A 20,999-nucleotide genomic window follows, 5' to 3' on the forward strand; every position below is an offset into this window, starting at 1 on the left:
AGAATTTTGCCTGCGACTACATGGCTGCTTGGGAGGGTGGTGGCCAGGAGCAGGCCGGGTTTGCCCGCGGTTCACCCCAGAGAAGCTCACCTGGGCTCCTCTGGCACACCCAGGAGGCACTGTAAAGTACTAGCTTGGAGGTGCCCTGGGCTCCAAGCCCATGCCTGCCCCCTGCTGGCCCTGTGACTCCGGGCAGGGGTCCTGACCTCAGCAGCGTCCGTCGGCTCCTGTGGGGAGGACGGTGGCCCCAGGCTGTTGGGACAGTGCAGTGAGACATGGCGTGGAAGGGGCTCAACTGGTGACGTGGGCCAGTTGTATCTGCGTCACCTCCTCTTCTGCCTGACGGGACTGACTGGGCTGGGTGATCGGAAGTGTGCCCGGGCCTGGAGTGGTTCCCGTGGCTCCTTTCTGATGGCGTCGGGCGCCCTTGCCCTGGGGGTGGGCCCTGTTCAGAGCCGCCCGATGGCCTGGCCACTAGGCCAAGGCTGTGAGCGAGGAGAGGGCTGCCTGCCTGTTCTGACGCTGACCGCCTCCGGGGTCCCCTTCTTTCCTCAGTCCCTGTGGGATCAGAGAGAAACGAACTTTTTGTGCTGGTTTATACATTTCGAGTTTGCAGAGTGAATTTTGAAGAGTTTGTTGTAAATTGTCCCCGGAATGCAGTCCTTGCCTCTGCCCCCAGCCCAGCCTAGTGCAGCGGCTCCATGGCGGGGGCGCAGCCCCGGCCTCCTGCTCCTCGTCTGTGGGCTCGTCCGAGCCTCTCAGCAGACTCGCAGTGACAGGAAACAGCCGTCGTCCAGGAGGGTGGACCAGGAGTCCAGGAGGGTGTGAGCAGCCCGCGGGCTCATGGACTGGCCGCAGCCGGGGCTCCGTCCCTGCTGGCGCGGGGCCTCGGGAGGGCCGGGAGAAGGGCCGGGAGAAGGGCCCGTCTGGCAGCCCCGCCTCCGCCGCCCGGGCAGGAGAGCGGCCCTCTGCGCAGTGAGCCGCTCCGCGGTCGGGTGCATCGCTCCCGCCCGGGTCACACAGGTCAGTCCTGCTCGAGCCCGTGAGAACAGCAGCTCCGGGGGCTCCGCTGGTGTTTCTCCACGTCTGTGCCCAATGTGCTGGCGCATGCGTGACTCATCGGTTTCAAAGCTGATCCACCGAGACTTCTCAGTCTGGTCCATGGGGCTTCGTCTCTGCTCTCCCCTCCCCCTCTCCCAGCGTGGGGTCTGAAAGGAGAGCAGCCTCTCCAGCTGTGAGGGGGGGGGGGCTGAGCATCGGGGACCAGCCCATGGTGTCTGCGGTGGGGACAGGGTCAGCTCTCCAGCTGTGAGCCGGGGGCTGAGCACCGGGGACCAGCCCATAGTGTCTGCAGAGGGCACAGGGTCAGCTCTCCAGCTGTGAGCCGGGGGCTGAGCACCGGGGACCAGCCCGTGGTGTCTGCAGAGGGCACAGGGTCAGCTCTCCAGCTGTGAGCCGGGGGCTGAGCACCGGGGACCAGCCCGTGGTGTCTGCGGTGGGCACAGGGGTCACCTCTGCCAGCTGTGAGCCGGGGGCTGAGCATCGGGGACCAGCCCGTGGTGTCTGCAGTGGGCACGGGGTCAGCTCTCCAGCTGTGAGCCGGGGGCTGAGCACCGGGGACCAGCCCGTGGTGTCTGCAGAGGGCACGGGGTCAGCTCTCCAGCTGTGAGCCGGGGGCTGAGCACCGGGGACCAGCCCGTGGTGTCTGCAGTGGGCACGGGGTCAGCTCTCCAGCTGTGAGCCGGGGGCTGAGCATCGGGGACCAGCCCGTGGTGTCTGCAGTGGGCACGGGGTCAGCTCTCCAGCTGTGAGCCGGGGGCTGAGCATCGGGGACCAGCCCGTGGTGTCTGCAGTGGGCACGGGGTCAGCTCTCCAGCTGTGAGCCGGGGGCTGAGCACCGGGGACCAGCCCGTGGTGTCTGCAGTGGGCACGGGGTCAGCTCTCCAGCTGTGAGCCGGGGACTGAGCATCGGGGACCAGCCCGTGGTGTCTGCGGTGGGCACGGGGTCAGCTCTCCAGCTGTGAGCCGGGGGCTGAGCACCGGGGACCAGCCCGTGGTGTCTGCGGTGGGCACGGGGTCAGCTCTCCAGCTGTGAGCCGGGGGCTGAGCACCGGGGACCAGCCCGTGGTGTTCTTTGTGGGCACAGGGTCAGCTCTCCAGCTGTGAGCCGGGGGCTGAGCACCGGGGACCAGCCCGTGGTGTCTGCAGTGGGCACATGGTCAGCTCTCCAGCTGTGAGCCGGGGGCTGAGCACCGGGGACCAGCCCGTGGTGTCTGTGGTGGGCACAGGGGTCACTTCTAGATGCTCTGATCCATCAGCAGCCCCTGGACGGAGGTGCTTTGCATTCGCCTGGGCAGGGTTTGCACGTTTTATTTCTGTAGCTGTCGCCAGCACCCAGGACCACGTGGTTCTTGGGTTCGTAACACGATGTTTTCTGTTGCCCAGGCCCTGGGCTGCTCGTTGGCCCCCGTCCATGCTCCTCCGGGGGGCCTGGCTCCCCTGCGCGGCTTGGTTGAGGCCCCGCCCTCGGCGCTCCGTGTGTCGCAGAGTGTGAGCTTGGGGAGCTCCGTGGAGTCCGGTCAGCTTGGAGAACTCACGCTGGTAAATGCTTTTCTTTCTTACGTGTACTTCGCTACTGGGGCCTCCTTGTGCCGTGCTGGGCACCGTGTGGCCCACAGATGAGAGCAGAGGGTGCGTCGTGGGAGGGGGACCCGGCCTGGAGGGTGGCAGCGGCAGCTGGGAGAGGAGGGATCCCCTGAGGGGTCACGGGGCAGCCCTGTGGACGGCTGCCTCGCGCAGGAAGACAGCGACACGGCAGGGGCGCGGGGAGAGCCCCGAAGGCCATCGGAGGTCTTCCTCGTGAGCCCCTTGACTCTCCTTCTCTGTTTTGAGCCTTCACAGGGCCCCAAGGCTTCTGCTCACACGGAGGGTCTCTTGGGCCCCCTCCATGAGGACAGCAATGTGGTCAGCCTCTCGGCTGCGGGGGAGGGGACCATCGAGGAGGGCGAGGCGGACAGTGACAACCAGGTAACGACGGGCCCTCCTCCTGGCCTGCAGACCCCTGTGCTGCATCTTTCTGAAATTTCTTTATTGTGGTAAAATACGTAGAACATGAAAGTTTCCATCACTCTGACAGTGTTGTGCTGTTGTCCCCTGTCCTTGTCCACAGCTGGCCCCCCGCCCCACACCTCCGTCTGAGCAGTGACGCCCTGTCCTCCCCCGGCCTCTGGCAACCTCTGGTCTGCTTTCTGTCTGAATGTGCCTATTCTAGGTGTTTCCTGGAAGTATAGTCACAGTCCTGTCCTGGAATGTGGCTTCTTCGTGTGGCGTGAGGTTTCCAGGCTCTGCCACCTTGCAGCCCGTATCAGAATGTCTTCCTTTCTGTGGCCGAGTCGTGCTTACTGTGTAAATAGGCCACACTGCTTATCCACTCATCTGCTGAGGGACACTTGGGTTGTTTTCACTTTTTTTTTTTTTATCCTCACCTGAGGACATTTTTCTATTTTTTGTTCAGGTAGAGAGGGAGGGGCAGAGAGGAAGAGAGAGAGAAACATCGATGTGAAAGGGACACATCGAGCGGCTGCCACCCGCACGACCAACCAGGGCCGGGGACAAACTGCAACCGAGGTACATGCCCTTAGCACCGCAGGCCGACACTCTAACCGCTGAGCCAAACCGGCCAGGGCTGTTTTCACTTTTTTTAAAAAAAAAAATGTTTTTATTGCCTGGCTGATGTGGCTCAGTGATTGAGCATTGTCAACCTAGGGACGGAGAGGTCCTGGTTTGATTCCCGGTCAGGGCACATGCCCGGGTTGTGGGCATGCAGGCAGCAGCCAATCCATGGTTCTCTCTCACATCGATGTCTCTATCGCTCCCTCTCCCTTCCTCTCTAAAAAGCAATTCAAATATATTTAAAAAAAAATGTTTTTATTGACTTTTTAAAGAGAGAGGAAGGAAGAGATAGAAACATCAATGAGAGAGAACATCAGTTGGCTCCCTCCTGCATGCCCCCCACTGGGGATTGAGCCTGCAACCCGGGCATGTGCCCTGATGGGGAATTGAACCAAGACCTCTCCGTCCCTGGGATGATGCTCCCTCCACCACTGAGCCACACGGGCTGGGCTGTTCTCCCGTTTGGTAACCTCTACGTGACTTTGAAAGTAGTAAAAAGGATTTTGCAGCGCCCACTTCAGTTCACGCCCAGTCTGCAGACCTCTTATCTGACTGGGGAAGTGGCCAGCAGAGAGCCTCCGACCCTCCCCTGGCTGTCCAGTTCCTCCAGCTTACCTCGCACGATCATGCCTGTTTCAGAGTGTCCGCAGCTCAAGTGAGCTGCTCAAGAACCTGCACCTGGACATTGGGACGCTGGGGGGCGACTTCGAGCACGAGGTAAGATCCTGAGGCCCCGGCAGCAGATGCCTTGCGTAGCCGGGGTATCCCTTGCTTCCTTCTGGTGCCCCCCCTCTGCTGTCCACCCCCTCCGGTGCCCCCCCCCCCCTGGTGGAGTACAGATTAGGGAGGGGAACCATTCCGTCCCAATCCTGTCCAGACAGGACGGTGGGTTTGGGACATGGGGAGGCTGTCAGGGATATTTTAGTCAACCAAGCAGTGCGAGCACACGGCCTGGGAATGCAGGACACAGCCGGGCGGTGTCTGGAAGTACCTGCCCCAGAAGTCCTGCTGCTTCCGATCTCTTCCTCCGTGGTCTGTCCTCCTCTGCCACCAGAAACACACACAGCCCCAAACCATCATGGCGTGGGAGTCCCTGGGTCCCCAGTGCACTCGGGAAGGAACTTTTCCTACTACATGTACTTCGGTTTCCATTCGCTTTTATCAATGAACATTTCTCTAAATATCTCCAAAGTGTTCATGCAACTAGTAAATCATGAGGTCAACAACTCGGATCTATCCAAACATAAATAATTGATTGCAAGCTTAGTTAAACCAAATTCTTTTAAATAATTTAAACACTTTAAAATAAAACAAATCACTCACATTTTATTTTATTTATTTTGTTAATCCTCACCCAAAGATATTTTTTCCGTTGATTTTGAGAGAGAGGGGAAGGGAGGCAGGGAGTGGGGGAGCGGGAGAGAGAGAGAGAAGCATTGATGTGAGAGAGACACATCAATTGGTTGCCACTAGTACACGCCCTGACTGGGGCCAGGGATCGAACCTGCAGCCCAGGTGCGTGCCCTTGACCGGGAATCGAACCTGTGACCTTTGGAGTATGGGCCAGCATTTTATTACGATGATCACAAAACTGACCGCTAAACAACAGCGCGGGTGTCACAGATTTAAAGGAGTTTTCTTACTGTCTCTTATTACGATGTACTTATGATTCCTTATCGTGTCCTTGTGATTTTTGACTCTCACTTCCTGGTCCTCAGTCCCCGGGGGAGCTGGGTTCACATTGCAGGCCAGCCAAGCGGCAGGTGTTGGCCGACAAGCTTTCGTTGTGCGTGGGCCTCCTAGGTGGCCCGGCTCTGGCCGTTGAGGTCCCTTTTTATAGTTGAGCCTCATCTCCTACGACTTTCACACTGTCTATCTGTCTGGCTCTGCACACTCAGATATGCTTTGATTGTGACTTTGAGACTTTCTTCTAAAGGTGACATTCTTTCTGAGTGCCCTGTTTTCATCATCATCTTGACACGTGTCAGCTCCGAAAGCTTCCTGCTGAGTGGGCCTGGTCTGTGTGCAGCAGGTCAGAGCCCTCATGGGCCTGGTCTGTGTGCAGCAGGTCAGAGCCCTCATGGGCCTGGTCTGTGTGCAGCAGGTCAGAGCCCTCGGTGGGGCCTGGTCTGTGTGCAGCAGGTCAGAGCCCTCATGGGCCTGGTCTGTGTGCAGCAGGTCAGAGCCCTCATGGGCCTGGTCTGTGTGCAGCAGGTCAGAGCCCTCATGGGCCTGGTCTGTGTGCAGCAGGTCAGAGCCCTCATGGGCCTGGTCTGTGTGCAGCAGGTCAGAGCCCTCGGTGGGGCCTGGTCTGTGTGCAGCAGGTCAGAGCCCTCATGGGCCTGGTCTGTGTGCAGCAGGTCAGAGCCCTCGGTGGGGCCTGGTCTGTGTGCAGCAGGTCAGAGCCCTCGGTGGGGCCTGGTCTGTGTGCAGCAGGTCAGAGCCCTCATGGGCCTGGTCTGTGTGCAGCAGGTCAGAGCCCTCATGGGCCTGGTCTGTGTGCAGCAGGTCAGAGCCCTCATGTGGGGCCTGGTCTGTGTGCAGCAGGTCAGAGCCCTCGGTGGGGCCTGGTCTGTGTGCAGCAGGTCAGAGCCCTCGGTGGGGCCTGGTCTGTGTGCAGCAGGTCAGAGCCCTCGGTGGGGCCTGGTCTGTGTGCAGCAGGTCAGAGCCCTCATGGGCCTGGTCTGTGTGCAGCAGGTCAGAGCCCTCGGTGGGGCCTGGTCTGTGTGCAGCAGGTCAGAGCCCTCATGGGCCTGGTCTGTGTGCAGCAGGTCAGAGCCCTCGGTGGGGCCTGGTCTGTGTGCAGCAGGTCAGAGCCCTCGGTGGGGCCTGGTCTGTGTGCAGCAGGTCAGAGCCCTCATGGGCCTGGTCTGTGTGCAGCAGGTCAGAGCCCTTGGTGGGGCCTGGTCTGTGTGCAGCAGGTCAGAGCCCTCGGTGGGGCCTGGTCTGTGTGCAGCAGGTCAGAGCCTTCAGTCTGCTTTCCTGAAGTGACAACTCGATTTTCCTCGTCTACTGTTAGGACCATCTAACAGCCCTGGCCGGTTTTGCTTAGCGGTTAAAGCATCGACCTGTGGTCCGGAGAGACCTGAGTTCGGTTCCCAGTAGGGACACATACCTCGGTTGCAGTTTGTCCCCGGCCCTGACTGGGTCGTGCGGGTGGCAACCACTCGATGTGTCCCTTTCACATCGATGTTTCTCTCTCTCTCTCTCTCTCCCTCCCTCCCTCCCTCCGACTCTATCTGAACAAAAAATGGAAAAACGTCCTCGGGTGAGGAAAAAAAAAAAAGATCGTCTCACACATGTACCCGTAGCTCAGGGTTTGAGCCTCGAGGCTGATGCGGACGGGAAGAGGTGTCAGGAGGGCCGACTGCATCAGGAGAGGGCAGTTCCACGCCACTGAGCAGGCAGAGGATCCGCCCTGTCCGTGTCGGCGTGTTCAGGGCCTGGCCCCCTGCCTGGACCGTGGGAAGGGCGTGGGTCACTGTCGCTGACCAGTGGAGAGAATGGACGGGCCACACTGGGACAGGCGGTGTCCTGGCTGAGTTCTCGGCTCTCCACGTCCTGGGTGGGGTGGACGCTGGTCCACTGTCAGCTGGTGGACTGTAGATACCAAAGTGGATCGATCCAGATGAACTGTGACTTTGGTGGTTAATGTTTACTTGATAATGGGCTACAGGTGCTAGAAAAGGGGGGTGGGGTTTTCTTCTTTGCATGTCCTGGATTTCCAGAAGCTTCCCTCCTGACGGTGATATGTTTTGGGGGTGAGCGGACGCTTTCAAACATGTTTCTTACAACCTCTTTGATATAAATAGGCAGCCGGTGTGATGGGGAGAGGTCCGGGGCGGGAGGTGTCTCCAGCATCGCAGGGGATGTGCCGCGTGCGGTGTTGAGTCCCCGCGTCCTGACTTCAGGCGGGGACGAGCGCACAGGGAAGGGCAGTGGCCGGCGCGGACAGGGAAGCTGTGTTTGGGGGGCGGGCAAGGCTGCCTCTGCTTGGACCACGCCTTTGAGAATGCTTTTGCCCAGTTGGCAGACCTCGGGTCTCGAGGTGCGCCCCCTCCCTCGCCTGGCGTCCCGGCGGCTCCTCGTCCTGCTGCAGCGGCACTTTGTTCGCACTTTGTTCGCACTTTGTTCGCGGTGCCAGGAGAGGGCAGGGGGCAGGGTGACTCTGCTTCCCTCCTCTCCTGCCTTCAACCTAAACCCTTTTCTGGTCTGCTGCAGAGTCAAGGGCAGGTTGGTGAGACAGACCCTGGGCGGGGTGTGGGGGGCTGCAGGGCAGGCGCTGGCGTGTGGTCTGTGTTGCGGTGAGAAGCCTGAGAGCTGATCATGGGGCTGGGCTTGGACATGGTGGGTGATGTCACGTGCCCCTGCCATGGGGTGGGAGCCCCTGTGTCTGCGGGACAGGCCCCTTCATGTGCTCTTCCCTTCCCTTCTGCAGCAGCCCGAGGTTCTAGACCTCGGGCCGTCTCCCTTCCGCTGGGTGGGAGAGGGTGTGCGTGAGGCCCGCTGTCTCATCCTCAGTTCAGCAACTGTCAGTGGCGTTTTCACAGTTTATTTTAGAAAATCCAGCCAAGTGTTTGCTGAGAACCTGTTATGTGTCAGGCAGGGAGGGTGGGGGCTGACCTGGCGAGGGCGGCAGACACGGGCATCAGCACTTACGGTCCAGTGGTTGTGACGGAAGAGGACAGGGAGGCCCACCCAGGTCAGCCGCCCACGGTCGAGGGAGGCTGTGAGGACTGGGCGGAGGCAGAGGGGAGGGGAGATTTAAGACGTGCACGGCAAAGCAGGTGGTGTTTCTTCCCGGGCACGAAGAGGGCGTGTGTGCAGGTGTGGCTGGAGGTGACCGCCAGAAGCAGGCAGGGCTGGCCACGCAAGAGGTGTGACTTTGTCCTGAGGCCGTGGGTGCTGTTCGTGGTCTGACACCTCTCTATCCCGAGGCAGGTCTGCCGCCTTACTGAATCATAAGGCGAGCATGGCCAGTGGATTGGCCCTGCTGTTGACGAACGAGGCCGTGTGGCTGGCCAGACACCCTCGCTACCCCGAGAAAGTCTCGCCCCTCCGTGGGGTCCTGGGGCCCCCAGGCAGCACTGCGCTCCTGCTCGTGCCGGCCACCGTCGGGGACGTTGCGAGGAGGCCTCCCCTGAGCGTGCTCGTCCTGAAGCGGGCTCATCTCGCCCTCTCGGTGCAGGGGTCCTGGCAGATTCTCCCGGGCTGCGGGTTCGGGGGGGTGCGCAGCACTGAGGGCGCCCTCCTCCGTGCATCTCTCCCCGGGACGGGGGTCGGGCCCACAGCCTGGGCATGTGCCCTGACCGGGAACTGAACCGATGACCTCTTGGTGCAGGGTCGACGCTAAGCCACTGAGCTACACCGGCCGGGCTTAAAGAAAAAAATATTTTTAAGAAAACAGAGATTTTGACACATAGTCTCTGAGTTGAAGGGAGAGTTTGGTTTGGGTGAAATGGACTTCTGTTGGGCAAAACAAACACGATGTTTGAAGTGAACCTGGCCGGGGAGCCCTCAGTGAGGTGGGTTTGGGGGTCGGGAGGGGGCTGTGAGGCCGGGTCATTGGGCCTGACAGGCCCTCAGCTCTGCCCGACAAGTCTCCCTGGGCTGCCGGCTGCCACCAGGCTCTGCTCGGTCGGCCCCCCCTCCTGCAGCACCGAGGGACGCGCAGGCACAGCGGCAGGGGGTCAGCCGGGCAGTGTGTGGAGCGGGGGCTGGGGCACGTGGCAGGGGGGGAGTGGGAGGTTACTGAGCCGGCCCGGCAGGGTGTATTGCTGCAGAACCTGGCCAGTCCCAGAGCACTCAGGGGTGCTGCCTGAAATCTAGGAGCCTCTTTTTGGGCCCAGCACTTGGTGTCGAGGGGTAGCAAGGCCTGGCTGGTTCGGTTCTCGTAGGCAGCTCCGCAGCTGGCTCCAGCCCAGGAAGCTCACGACCAGCACGTGGGGGTGGGGCCGCCACGTAGAGCGCTTTGTGGGGCTCAGCCTCCCGCTCCCTCCTGTCTTCAGGGCCTGGAGGACCGAGCAGAGCCTCTGGGAAGGGCATTCACAGAACCAGGGTGGTCTCCTTCCTCGCCCTGCAGGCCTGTCCATGCCGCCCTCCGGGCCTCTCCCCAGGCCAAGGCCAAGGCCCGTGCCGAGGCTCAGCCGAGCTCACTGAGCTTGTTCGCTTGAAATATATGCGGTTTAATTGAGATATGTATTTGACATACAATAGACTGGACATATTTAAAGTGTACCATCCGATAAGTTTTACCGTATGTATACACCTTTTATTGTAGTATTATTTTTTTAATCCTTACCCAAGGACAATTACTTTTTTCATTTTTTATTCAGATAGAGTGGGAGGGAGAGAGAGGAAGAGAGAGAGAAACATCGATGTGAAGGGACACATCGAGTGGCTGCCACCCACACGACCCAACCAGGGCTGGGGACAAACTGCAACCGAGGTACGTGCCCTTAGCGGGAACTGAACCCGGGTCTCTCCGGACCGCAGGCCGACGCTCTAACCGCTGAGCCAAACTGGCCAGGGCCACTTTTTTTTTTTTATCCTCACCCGAGGACATTTCTCCATTTTTTGTTCAGATAGAATGGGAGGGAGAGAGAGAGAGAGAGAAAGAAACATTAACGTGAAAGGGACACATTGAGTGGCTGCCACCCGCACGACCTAACCAGGGCCGGGGACAAACTGCAACCGAGGTACGTGCCCTTAGCGGGAACCGAACCCGGGTCTCTCCGGACCGCAGGCCGACGCTCTAACCACTGAGCCAAACCGGCCAGGGCTGTATACACCTTTTAAAACATCACCAGAGTCAAGACAATGATTGTGATCACTCATACACATGATGGATTTCATAAAAGGTCACAAAAGTGACCACAGAATTCTTTCAGATACCACGGATGGTCCAAGTCCCCGTGGCCTTACTCCCACAGGTGGGGCAGGAACAGTTTCCATGGACACTTCTCGGTGCCTTTGCAGAGATATGTCTGTGTACATGTCAGCATGTGTGTGTTTTCTCTTTGTTTATCTATTTTCTTTGCACAGAAATTGGGACTGTGCAGCAATGTGTCTCGGGACCTGAGAGCAGACGCTTGACTTGTTTCTGAGCCGTTTCAGAGCTTCTGCTTAATTGGGTCAGAGCGCTCTGCTCTGAATGCCCCGTGGTCTGCTCACTGGGGACTGGCTCACACGCACGGAACCCTGAGGCCGACTCGGCGGAGAACAGTGTGGGGGGAGCGTGTGCTGTCCCTCTGAAGGCGCTGGCCCGGGTGCTGGCCGCCGGGTCCTTTCACGCCTGCAGGCGCAGATCAGACCCTGGTGAAGACGTCTGTCTGGGCACTTTCTCCAGGTACCCTCTCTAGCAGGGGTTTCTGGCAGGAGTGCAGACTTGAAGCAAGGGGGCAGCAGTGTCTGCAGCTAGTTCCTCTGACTCGCCGCTCAATCTCCCAGCATTCATCGGGGCCACCGCCTCTCACCCACCGCCTGCCTCCCCGTGGGTCAGGAGCCGGCCTGTGTGTTCTCCTGAGAAAGGCGAGGGAGCTATTTCCTGACGTGGGATCCGTAGGGGAGACAGGCGGTGAGGTGGACACTGGCGGGAGGGCGGGGCGGAGGACTGGCGCCGTGGTCTGCCCGCCGCGCCAGGCTGCGGGCACCGGGAGGCACCCAGGCCGCACTTCTGTCTCCAGTGTGATGTGGGGAGCTGGCTCTTAGTTCAGGCCCTGCCCATCTTTGCCCATCAGAGGGCAGAGTCGGCCAAGCTGCAGGGTGTGGGCTGCCAGCGGAGGGGGTGGGAGCCTGTGGGCCCAGGGCGGGGGACCCCTGGGGAAGACGGAGTGACTTGTCCCCTGCCACCACTCCTGCTTGCAGTGTCCTGGGACAGACGGCTCCTGTCAGCGCTGGAACGGGGCTGCCACTGGCGAGGCTGCTCCTGCGTGTGCGCCTGTGCACGCGTGTGTGCGTGTGTGCGTGTTTGGGGAAGGGGTGCGCGGGGGCCCACACTGGCGTCGGCTGTGGGCAGGAGCCAGGTGATGCACAGTCCCGTGGGGCCCTCGCAGTGTGGGCAGAGGGTGGCGCCTGGCGGCCTCTCCTGCTGTCCTCCTGAGCCCCTCCCCGAGGAGAGTCCTTGACTCCCCGAGAATGGTTTTCTTCACCAAATTTGCCCAGACGCTCAGGCTTTAAAGTGAGATTGTTGCCCTGGCTGGTTTGGCTCAGCAGTTGGAGCATCAGCACCAAAGAGTCGCAGGTTCGATTCCCAGTCAAGGACACGTACCTGGGTTGCAGGTTCCATCCCCGGCCCTGCTGGAGGCAACCAGTGGATGTGTCTCTCTCATATCGATGTCTCTCTCTCTCTCCCTTCCTTCCTTCCACTCTCTCTAAAAATCAATGGAAAAAAAAGATTCTTGGTGAGGATTTAAAAAATAAAATAATATAAAGTGAGATATGGCCCTGGCCGGTTTGGCTTAGTGATTAGAGTGTTGGTCTGCAGACCAGAGAGACCGGGTTCAGTTCCCGCTAAGGGCATGCACCTCGGTTGCAGTTTGTCCCCGGCCCTGGTTGGGTTGTGTGGGTGGCAACCAGTCGATGTGTCTCTCACATCGATGTTTCTCTCTTCCTCCCTCCCTCCTGCTCTATCCGAGGATAAATGCAAAAAGTGTCCTTGGGTGAGGATAAAAAAATATATATATATATAAAGTGAGATATGTTGGGGTTTTTTGGATAGATGGTATGACCCTTCACTAGAAAGGGCGTCGACCACGGGGTCGGGGGGAGCGCAGAATGGAGCAAAGGGGTGCTCCCTGGCTCCCGCAGGGGTCTGCCGGCGCCCTTTGTGCCCGGAGCGCAGCGCCGTCTCGTGTCTCCCCAGCACCTTGCTCCTCATGCCCTTGCACGTGGTTTCAGCATCCTTGCCTGTCACTGGCCCCGGAGGGCGGAGCCTCTGTGGACACGGGGTGCTCGGGGATCTCTCTCCCTGTCCAGCTGGCTGCAGGGGCTTCTGGCTGCAGGGGCAGGATCTCCTTTTTCCTGTGTGTTTCCCGCTGCCGCTGCTTCTGCTGCTGCTGTGGCCGGTGCCCGACTCGGCCTCCCAAGCCAGCAAGGCCGCCCTGGGGGCCTGGGGCGGGCCCTCCTCCCCCCAGGGCCCCTCTCAGTGCTGTCTCCGAGGCCCGGGCCAGCGGGAGGGCTGAGGAGCCCGCACAGACCTGCACCTGGCACCTTCCGCTCCCTGCCTGCAGGCCCCGAGGGCGGAGGGAGAAGACAGGGACGACGGCCAGTCCAGCCAGGATGAGCTGCAGAGCGAGCAGACCCGGGGCTCCGAGAGGTGCGTGTGGGGGCTGCCCTCAGGGCCCCCGGGGACGTGGGCTCGGGCAGGGTGCCTGGGTATGTGGTCTGCGGGGCTCAGAGTGGGCCTGCCTGAAGGCGCCTGGTGAACTGACCGGATGGGCTTGCAGTGTGTGTGTGTGTGTGTGTGTGTATGAGTGTGTGTGAGAGTCTGTGTGTGAGTGTGTCTGTGTGAGTGTATGATTGTGTGTGAGAGTCTGTGTGTATCTGTGTGTATGAGTGTGTGTTATGTGTATGAATGAGTGTGGGTGTGAGTGTATGTGTGAATGTGTGTTGAGTGTGAGTGTATATGAGTGGGTGTGCGAGTGGGTGTGAGTATATGTGAGTGCATGTGTTATGAGTATGAGTAAGTGTGAGTGTATGTGAGTGCGGGTGTGTGTTATGAGTGTGAGTGTGAGTGTGTTATGAGTGGGTGTGTGAGTGTGGGTGAGTGTTATGAGTGTGTGTGAGTGTGGGTGAGTGTTATGAGTGTGTTGAGTGTGTATGAGTGAGTGTATGTGTGAGTGTGTGATGAGTGTGTGAGTATATGTGTGAGTGTGAGTGTGGGTGAGTGCTGTGTGTGTTATGAGTGTGTGTGTGGGTGAGTGGGTGAGTATGTGTGGGTGAGTGTTGTGAGTGTGTGTTATGAGTGAGTGTGTGTGTTATGAGTGTGTGTTGAGTGTGTTATGAGAGTGAATGTGTGTGTTATGAGTGTGTGTGAGTGTGTGAGTGTGTTATGAGTGGGTGTGTGAGTATGCATGAGTGGGTGAGTGTTATGAGTGTGTGTGTGGGTGAGTGGATGAGTGTGTGGGTGAGTGTTTTGAGTGTGTGTTATGAGTGAGTGTGTTATGAGTGTGTGTTATGTGTGTTATGAGTGTGTTATGAGAGTGTGAGTGTGTGTGTTATGAGTGTGTGAGTGTATGTGAGTGTGTTATGAGGGTGTGTGAGTATATGCATGAGTGGGTGAGTGTTATGAGTGTGTGTGTTATGAGTGTGTGTGTGAGTGTGGGTGAGTGTTATGAGTGTGTTGAGTGTGTGTGAGTGTGAGTGTATGTGTGAGTGTGTGATGAGTGTGTGTGAGTATATGTGTGAGTGTGAGTGTTGGGTGTGTTATGAGTGTGTGTGTGGGTGAGTGGGTGAGTGTGTGTGGGTGAGTGTTGTGTGTGTTATGAGTGAGTGTGTGTGTTATGAGTGTGTTATGAGAGTGTGAGTGTGTGTGTTATGAGTGTGTGTTATGGGTGTGTGTGAGTATATGTGTGAGTGTGAGTGTTGTGTGTGTTATGAGTGTGTGTGTGGGTGAGTGAGTGAGCAGCCCCTGGCTCTGCGCCAGGACAGGAGTGTGGAGGCTGTGGGGTGGGACTCCGTGCACATGGCACCACTGTGGGCCAGGGCGTCCTGATCGCTGCCCTGGTCGGGCCGGCGCTGGGGCAGCAGCCAGCAGTCCCGGGAGTCACGCTAGAGGGCGTTTCTGCTGCCGGCGCTGGGCCCTGGCCGGCCATCAGAACAGCTGTGGCTGACTGTGCGTGTGGGAGGGGCTTCCAGCTCCCCGGGCCTGAGCCCCATAGAGAAGGGCTGCCACCCCGGGGGGGGGGGGGGGAGCAGTCATTCTACTTTTTGGACCTTGAAAAGCTGTCAGAATTCTTCCTTAAATCCACAGCTCATACAGTTTCTATAGTTTGACCACTTGAGTCTGACTTCCCTTTTTCTCCCTAGTTTCTGCTGGGCTCTTCCATCCCTCCCTGGCCCCAGTGGTGCTCTGGGTGGGTGCACCGGGAGTGTCCAGCTCACTCGGGCCAGTGCTGCTGGGCTCTGGGGTGGGTGCACCGGGAGTGTCCAGCTCACTCGGGCCAGCGCTGCTGGGCTCTGGGGTGGGTGCCCCGGGAGTGTCCAGCTCACTTGGGCCAGCGCTGCTGGGCTCTGGGGTGGGTGCCCCGGGAGTGTCCAGCTCACTCGGGCCAGTGCTGCTGGGCTCTGGGGTGGGTGCACCGGGAGTGTCCAGCTCACTCGGGCCAGTGCTGCTGGGCTCTGGGGTGGGTGCACCGGGAGTGTCCAGCTCACTCGGGCCAGCGCTGCTGGGCTCTGGGGTGGGTGCCCCGGGAGTGTCCAGCTCACTCGGGCCAGCGCTGCTGGGCTCTGGGGTGGGTGCCCCGGGAGTGTCCAGCTCACTTGGGCCAGCGCTGCTGGGCTCTGGGGTGGGTGCCCCGGGAGTGTCCAGCTCACTTGGGCCAGCGCTGCTGGGCTCTGGGGTGGGTGCACCGGGAGTGTCCAGCTCACTTGGGCCAGTGCTGCTGGGCTCTGGGGTGGGTGCCCCGGGAGTGTCCAGCTCACTTGGGCCAGCGCCCGCGGCACAGGGGCTGGGATGCTGTCTAGCCCAGGCCGAGCACGTGCTCAGTTGGGGTCTCCCCTTCTTGCGCTTCTGGCTGCTCTGCCCTCCGTGCCTCCGTGAATGTGGGCCGGGGCCGGGTCCAGCCTGGAGGAGGAATGGACCACAGTCCACACACCACCCTCCCCGATTCTCTTCCTGTTCCCTAAATGAGCCTGACTCTGCTCTGGCTGGTCTGACCAGGTCATCTTCACTCTCACATGGGGCGCGGCTCGGGGGCCCCTTTCCCAGCCAGACCACCGGCAAAGGGCCTCTGCAGGCGCGGGAGGGGCAGCCTGCGTGGAGTGGGGCGGAGGAGCCCGGGGAGGCCTCCGCAGACCCAGACCGCCGCATCCTGCATGGCTCCCTGCAGAGGTGAGAGTGACGGGGCCTGGGGGGATGGTGGGCCCTGCCCTGTGTGCGGTTGTGAGGGGCTGAGACACGCGGCGGCCTGGTGGCCTGGGAAGTGGGGGCTGGGGTGGGTTCGCAGCCGGCGCAGCAGTGTAGGGGGGGTCTGTGGAGTGTCCACAGGAGCTGGAGGAAGAGGAACTTGGCCTCTTCTGGGCTTTCCGTCTACAGCTGAAGTTGGGGGACAGGGTCTGATTGGAGGAGCTTAGGAACTCTGAACAAGGCAGGGTCTCCCCTGACCCATCTGCCTCCCTGGCGGGGGCTAGGCCGGGGCTGGGCCGGAGGCTGCTGGTACGGGGTCCTGCCTGGGGCTGTTTCTCCCAGTCTCCACTCATCAGCCCCTCCCACCAGCAGACACCCCCTCTGGTGCTCAGCAAACCCCTGGAGAGCCCCGCTGCGTGCTGGGGGAGGGAGGCCAGCTGAGTGGACCTTTGGGCCTGGCCTGGTCCAGAGCCTGGAGCTGGTTCCGTCTGCCCTAGTGCTCACCCAGCTGCAGCGAGTCCCTGGGGGCAGCTGGGCACATCAGTGGTCAGGCGGCAGCATCTGTGGGACACCTGCTGTGTGTAGACCTTCTCCTCGGTCCCACCACCACCCTGCCTCCCGCGCGGGGCCTGTGTTCTCACTGAACAGCTCGGGGAGGCAGGGAGAGCAGAGTGAGCTCTGTACCCCGAGGGGGAGCTTATGCCGCCTGCCTGTCCCGCCACAGCTCTGGACGCCGAGCGGCACCTCCGCGCTGCCGCTTCAACACGCGGCCTCTCTCGCCCTCCAGGGCCGAGGTCCCCAGCCCGCCTGCCGCCTGCTGGAGGGACAAGGAGCAGAGCCCCCAGGCCGAGGAGCCCGAGGGGCCCGAGGAGCCCGAGGGGAAGGTGCTGGTCAGCGCCCCCCTTACCGTCACGCCCCATGGGTAAGCCCAGTCCCAGCGTGTCTGTCTGTCCTCCCGGTGTGCATGGCTGTGTTCCCTGCGGGTGGTGGGGGGCGGTGCTCTGGCCCAGCAGGGTGGGCTGAGGGGCGTGCGAGTGGAGACCTCCAAGCAGCCATCACTGGTCCCTCGGGCTCCTTGTTCAGGACTGGGGTACAAGGGTGGAAGTGAGCGGTACCTCCTGGTCATTAGACGAAACCTGGTCAGTCGTGTGCTTCCCTTTACGGGAAGTTTTCTCTTTCGGCTGCAATTGGGGGACAAAAGCCTGGTCAAGGGAAAACTAAAAAAGGTTTTGTGGAGATAGTAGTATACACGAAAGTACGCCGGTCTGAACTGTACAGGCAGTGAATGCTTGCACATGTGCACCCCATGTACCCACTGCCCAGGTCAGACGGAGAGCGCTCCGCCCACCTCAGCTCCGGCCGCTGCCCTGTGGGTTGGTCCCCATCTCCAGCTTCACGCAGGTGGAGTTCGCTGGTGTCCTGAGGGTCGTCTGGTGGCTGCGGGAGCTTCCGCGGCCCAGGGCGCGCTGAGCGCCTCTGCCCGCCCACCTCGCCCTCGCCCGGCACAGGGCACAGGCGCAGACCAGGTCCCGAGCCGAGGGGTCTGCCCAGGGCACGGCCGTCAGCTGCGGTTAGGACTAGACCGGCCACTGGAGCCGTAGGCGTCTGACTCTGAGCGCAGCCCCTGCCTGTTCTGCGCCTGGGACACAGGTGCCCAGGTCACGCAGCGCCCCCTGTGGACCGAGCAGTGGGAGGCGTCAGCGCAGGAGTTGGGGCTGATGTTGAGCTGATACCTTCATCCACCGGTTGCTTCCAGGAGGAGTTGCTAAGCGCTGGCGAGACCCACGCGCCCCCCCTCCCCCGCCGTGGCCATGGCGCTGCAGGCGCTGCGGGGAGGGGCCGTGCTCAGTGCCCAGAGCCAGCGGGACAGCCGAGGGCCCGAGGGCTGACAGGGCTCCCGGCCTCCCCGGTGGCTGTGGACGCCAGGAGGGGTGTGGCTCGGGAGGACCCTCTGGGCGGAGGAGCTGGGCACCTGCGTGTCTCCCGTCCCAGTGGCGCTGCCTGAGCTGGGTCTCAGGGACACCTTCCCTCACCAGTTCACCCAGCACCCTTAGGGAACGTCCTACGTTCCTTCCCGAAGCTTCCTGGTCCTGAACCTTCACGGCTCCAGGAGGAAAGGATGGACCTGTTCCTGGGTTGTGGGGCGTAGCTGTCTCCTGTGTACCTGGGGTCAGGGGACGGAGGTGACGGGCAGCGTGAGAGGCTAGCGCTCGCAGAGGGGAGAGGGCTCATGTGGCCCAGAGCCGCCGGGGGGGGGGGGGGGGCAGGCTGGGCAGGAGGCGGGCGGCCAGGACGGGGAGCAAGGTCCAGACCTTTACTGGGCCTTCGTGGGAAGGACTGGATGAGGCAGGGTAAGTACCCTAAGTGTAGGACTGGGTGGCGTGGATGATTCTGTGGATTTGGGGTCCTAGGGGTCTCTAGTTGCCTTTGCCTGGCCCTGGGTAATTTCAGGCAGGGAAACACTGGCCTGCCGAGATCTAGGTGAGGAGACGGCGGGCACGGGCTCGGGGTCGGCTGGTCTGCACGGGACAGACGGTTCCCTTTGCTCTCTGTAAGAATCAGCAGTCTCTTTGACGAGCAAGGTTTTTAAGAATGTAAACACTTCATAAAACATAGAAAAGAAGAAACCACGATTCAGAGCCCGTCACTGTTCCTAGATGTCAGGCTGAACGGGGAGCGGGGTGCCAAGGGCAGGACAGGGGTGGGCGGGCCAGCGGGCACCGCCCCGGCGCCTTGTGGCCGAGGCCTGGTCTGGGAGCAGGGAGAGCCGTCCCTGTACCGTGCCACGTCTCCCCGGTGTGGTCAAGACACGGGACACGTGGACTGAACCCCTGGCCTGAACGTGAGGGACCCACAGTGCCCGATCGCAATCCCAGGGTCAGTGGTGTGCGGCCGCTTCAGAATGGGTGCCATGCCCCTCCCTGACCGCCCGCCCCGTGCTGTCCTTCCGGTCTCCACCTGAACCGGCTGTGGTCCCGCAGAGCCTGTTTGGCCTCTTACCGATGGCCAGACCTGCTTCCCCTGGGGTCTTGGCCTCCCGCCCTCGGCCTTTCTGCGGATCGCCTCGGATCTGAGTGGGGTGCAAGATGTCCGAGCTTCAAAACCAGGGCATGGAGACAGGCGCGCCGAGAAGTAGGCCAGTTTGCCTGCTTGCCAGGCGTGCGGCCAGCTCAGCGGTGCGTGTAGCCTGGCACGAGCCGCCACGCTTCCGAGGCCTCGTCTTTCGCAGCATCTGTCCCTCGGGACCCACACAGCTGCACAGCCCACGGGGGGTGGGGGGTGGGGGGGGGGGGGGGGGGGGGAGATGCTCCCGAAGGAGCCCTCTCAGGGCAGAGGAGGGGTTTGCAGCCCAGGCTGGAAATGAGTTGGAGGGTTGATGAGGCGGAGAGCAGGGGAGAGCAGCAGGGGGTGGGGCTGGGAGGAAGCTGGGGGGCGGGGCGGGGGGAGTGGAGGAGTGGGGGAGGAAGGACTGTAATGGTATTTCAGAGCCCGCACTGGCCTCTTGTGTCTCCTTCTGTCTGGTCTCAAGGGGCCGAAATAGAATTACTCCAAAGGCCTTGTGTTCGCCTGCCGTTCTAATCTGACCCGCGCTTCCATCTGCCGGCTGGGGAGCTGGAGGGCGAGGGCTCTGGGCCCAGCGGGGCACCGCCTCCCCGCTGGCCCACTTTTGCTCCAGTGCTCCTGACTGGGCCCCCAGCCAGGCCGCCGCAGCCTGGGCGCCGGGAGGAGGTGCATCGAGAGGCCGGAGCGTTGGAGGACGGCTGAGGGCTTGGGGTGCAGAGTGCTGGCTGTCAGGAGCCCCGCCTGGGAGGCTGAGCACTTGATTCCGCCTGCTCTTCCCTTGTTCTAGATGTTCTTGGGGTTTCTCTTTGGGTGTTTCTTTCAAGAACCAGAGTACAAGCAAAGGTCTTTGTAATTGACACCCTTAGTCCTTATCTGACACCGCCTTATACATCCAGTTAGCTCTGAATTCCTTTCACCTGTCATCACAGAAGCCGCCTGCTGTGCTCAAGCCCTTCCCCTGGCTCGGGGGCATCCTGCCTGGCTCCCCACGGTGTGGTGCGGGGCTCCCTCCGGACCTCCTGGCCTGCTGCAGGTCTGAGGCTCCGAGTGACGCTGTTCCCTGGCTCATGCACACTGGCCTCTGTTCAGTGTAAGAGGCCAAGAGCAGCCTCTGGGGACTGGCCAGCTGCTGGTCTGACCTCAGGTAGCCGGCAGAGCCCTGGCGGAGACAGACAGGGCCTTGGGCCTCACTGGGGAAGGCCCCGAGGGACAGCTTCCCTTTCTCCCTGCTGCTGCTGCCAGCTCTCGGCCTCGGGCCTCGGGCCTCGGGCCTTGGGCCTTGGGCCTCGGCAGTCAGCCAGGCCTGGCCGTGGGCTGCGGTCCTCAGGCTCTCGTCTGGTACAGCAGGTGCTGCTGGGGGGCCCTGCGGGGACATTGACGCCAGAAGGTGGGTGGGTGGCTCTTAAACTTGTGAAATGCTGTTTCCCACTCTTGCCAGGCCATCTCCAGAGGGTGTGGCCCCCCCAAAGCAGCTGTCAGAGGCCGCCCGGGAGGCCGCGGAAGAGGCCGTGGCCCGGGAACTGGAGCACGACAAGAGGCAGCTCCTGGAGCTGAAGAGCGAGGAGATGCAGCAGCTGCGGGAGAAGCTGCGGCAGGAGGAGGAGGCCGAGGTCCTGCAGCTTCACCAGCAGAAGGACCAGTCTCTGAGGTCCTGCCCCTCCCCCCAGACATGCTGCATGGGCCTCCCAGGGACACAGTCCTCCCGCCCTGGGGTCCCCTGGGGCCGTGTCCCCAAGACTCTCCTTGTGGCCTGTGTGGAGAAATGGGCTCCCTCGCCTAGGCTCCTGACCCCTCTTTTCGGTAGGGAGCTGGGAGGCGGGATCACAATGGGAGGAGCTAACATTGTTCGAGAGATCGACGGATCCGCGTGCTTCATGTGTGTGGATTTGTTCAGTCTTCTGAGCCGCTCTTGGGAGGTGTTGTCAGCCCATTTTGTAGACTCTGCGGTGCAGGTGGGGAGATCGAGGCCCGAAGGTCCGGTCCGCCCGGGTGTGGGGCTGGGCCGCTCCTGGGAGGTGTTGTCGGCCCATCTTGTAGACTCTGTGGTGCAGGTGGGGAATCGAGGCCCGAAGGTCCGGTCCGCCGCCCGGGTGTGGGGCTGGGCCGCTCTTGGGAGGAGTTGTCGGCCCATTTTGTAGACTCTGTGGTGCAGGCGGGGAGATCGAGGCCCGAAGGTCCGGTCCGCCGCCCGGGTGGG

At 61.3% G+C, this 20,999-nt stretch overlaps 1 protein-coding gene across 1 annotated transcript in view; it reads left to right on the forward strand.

The window, feature by feature from the left end:
* CEP164 (centrosomal protein 164) overlaps positions 1 to 20,999 on the forward strand; it is a 78,131-nt gene that overhangs the window by 41,151 nt on the left and 15,981 nt on the right. The window contains exons 7-13 of the mRNA XM_036258217.1: positions 2,446 to 2,601; positions 2,893 to 3,027; positions 4,312 to 4,389; positions 12,903 to 12,988; positions 15,554 to 15,724; positions 16,527 to 16,661; positions 20,241 to 20,450. Of these exons, the coding sequence (XP_036114110.1) occupies positions 2,446 to 2,601; positions 2,893 to 3,027; positions 4,312 to 4,389; positions 12,903 to 12,988; positions 15,554 to 15,724; positions 16,527 to 16,661; positions 20,241 to 20,450 (971 nt within the window). The remainder of the gene's footprint in view (positions 1 to 2,445; positions 2,602 to 2,892; positions 3,028 to 4,311; positions 4,390 to 12,902; positions 12,989 to 15,553; positions 15,725 to 16,526; positions 16,662 to 20,240; positions 20,451 to 20,999) is intronic.

The sequence above is a fragment of the Molossus molossus genome, unplaced genomic scaffold (genome assembly GCF_014108415.1).
Source record: "Molossus molossus isolate mMolMol1 unplaced genomic scaffold, mMolMol1.p scaffold_m16_p_13, whole genome shotgun sequence".
Lineage (NCBI taxonomy): Eukaryota > Metazoa > Chordata > Mammalia > Chiroptera > Molossidae > Molossus > Molossus molossus.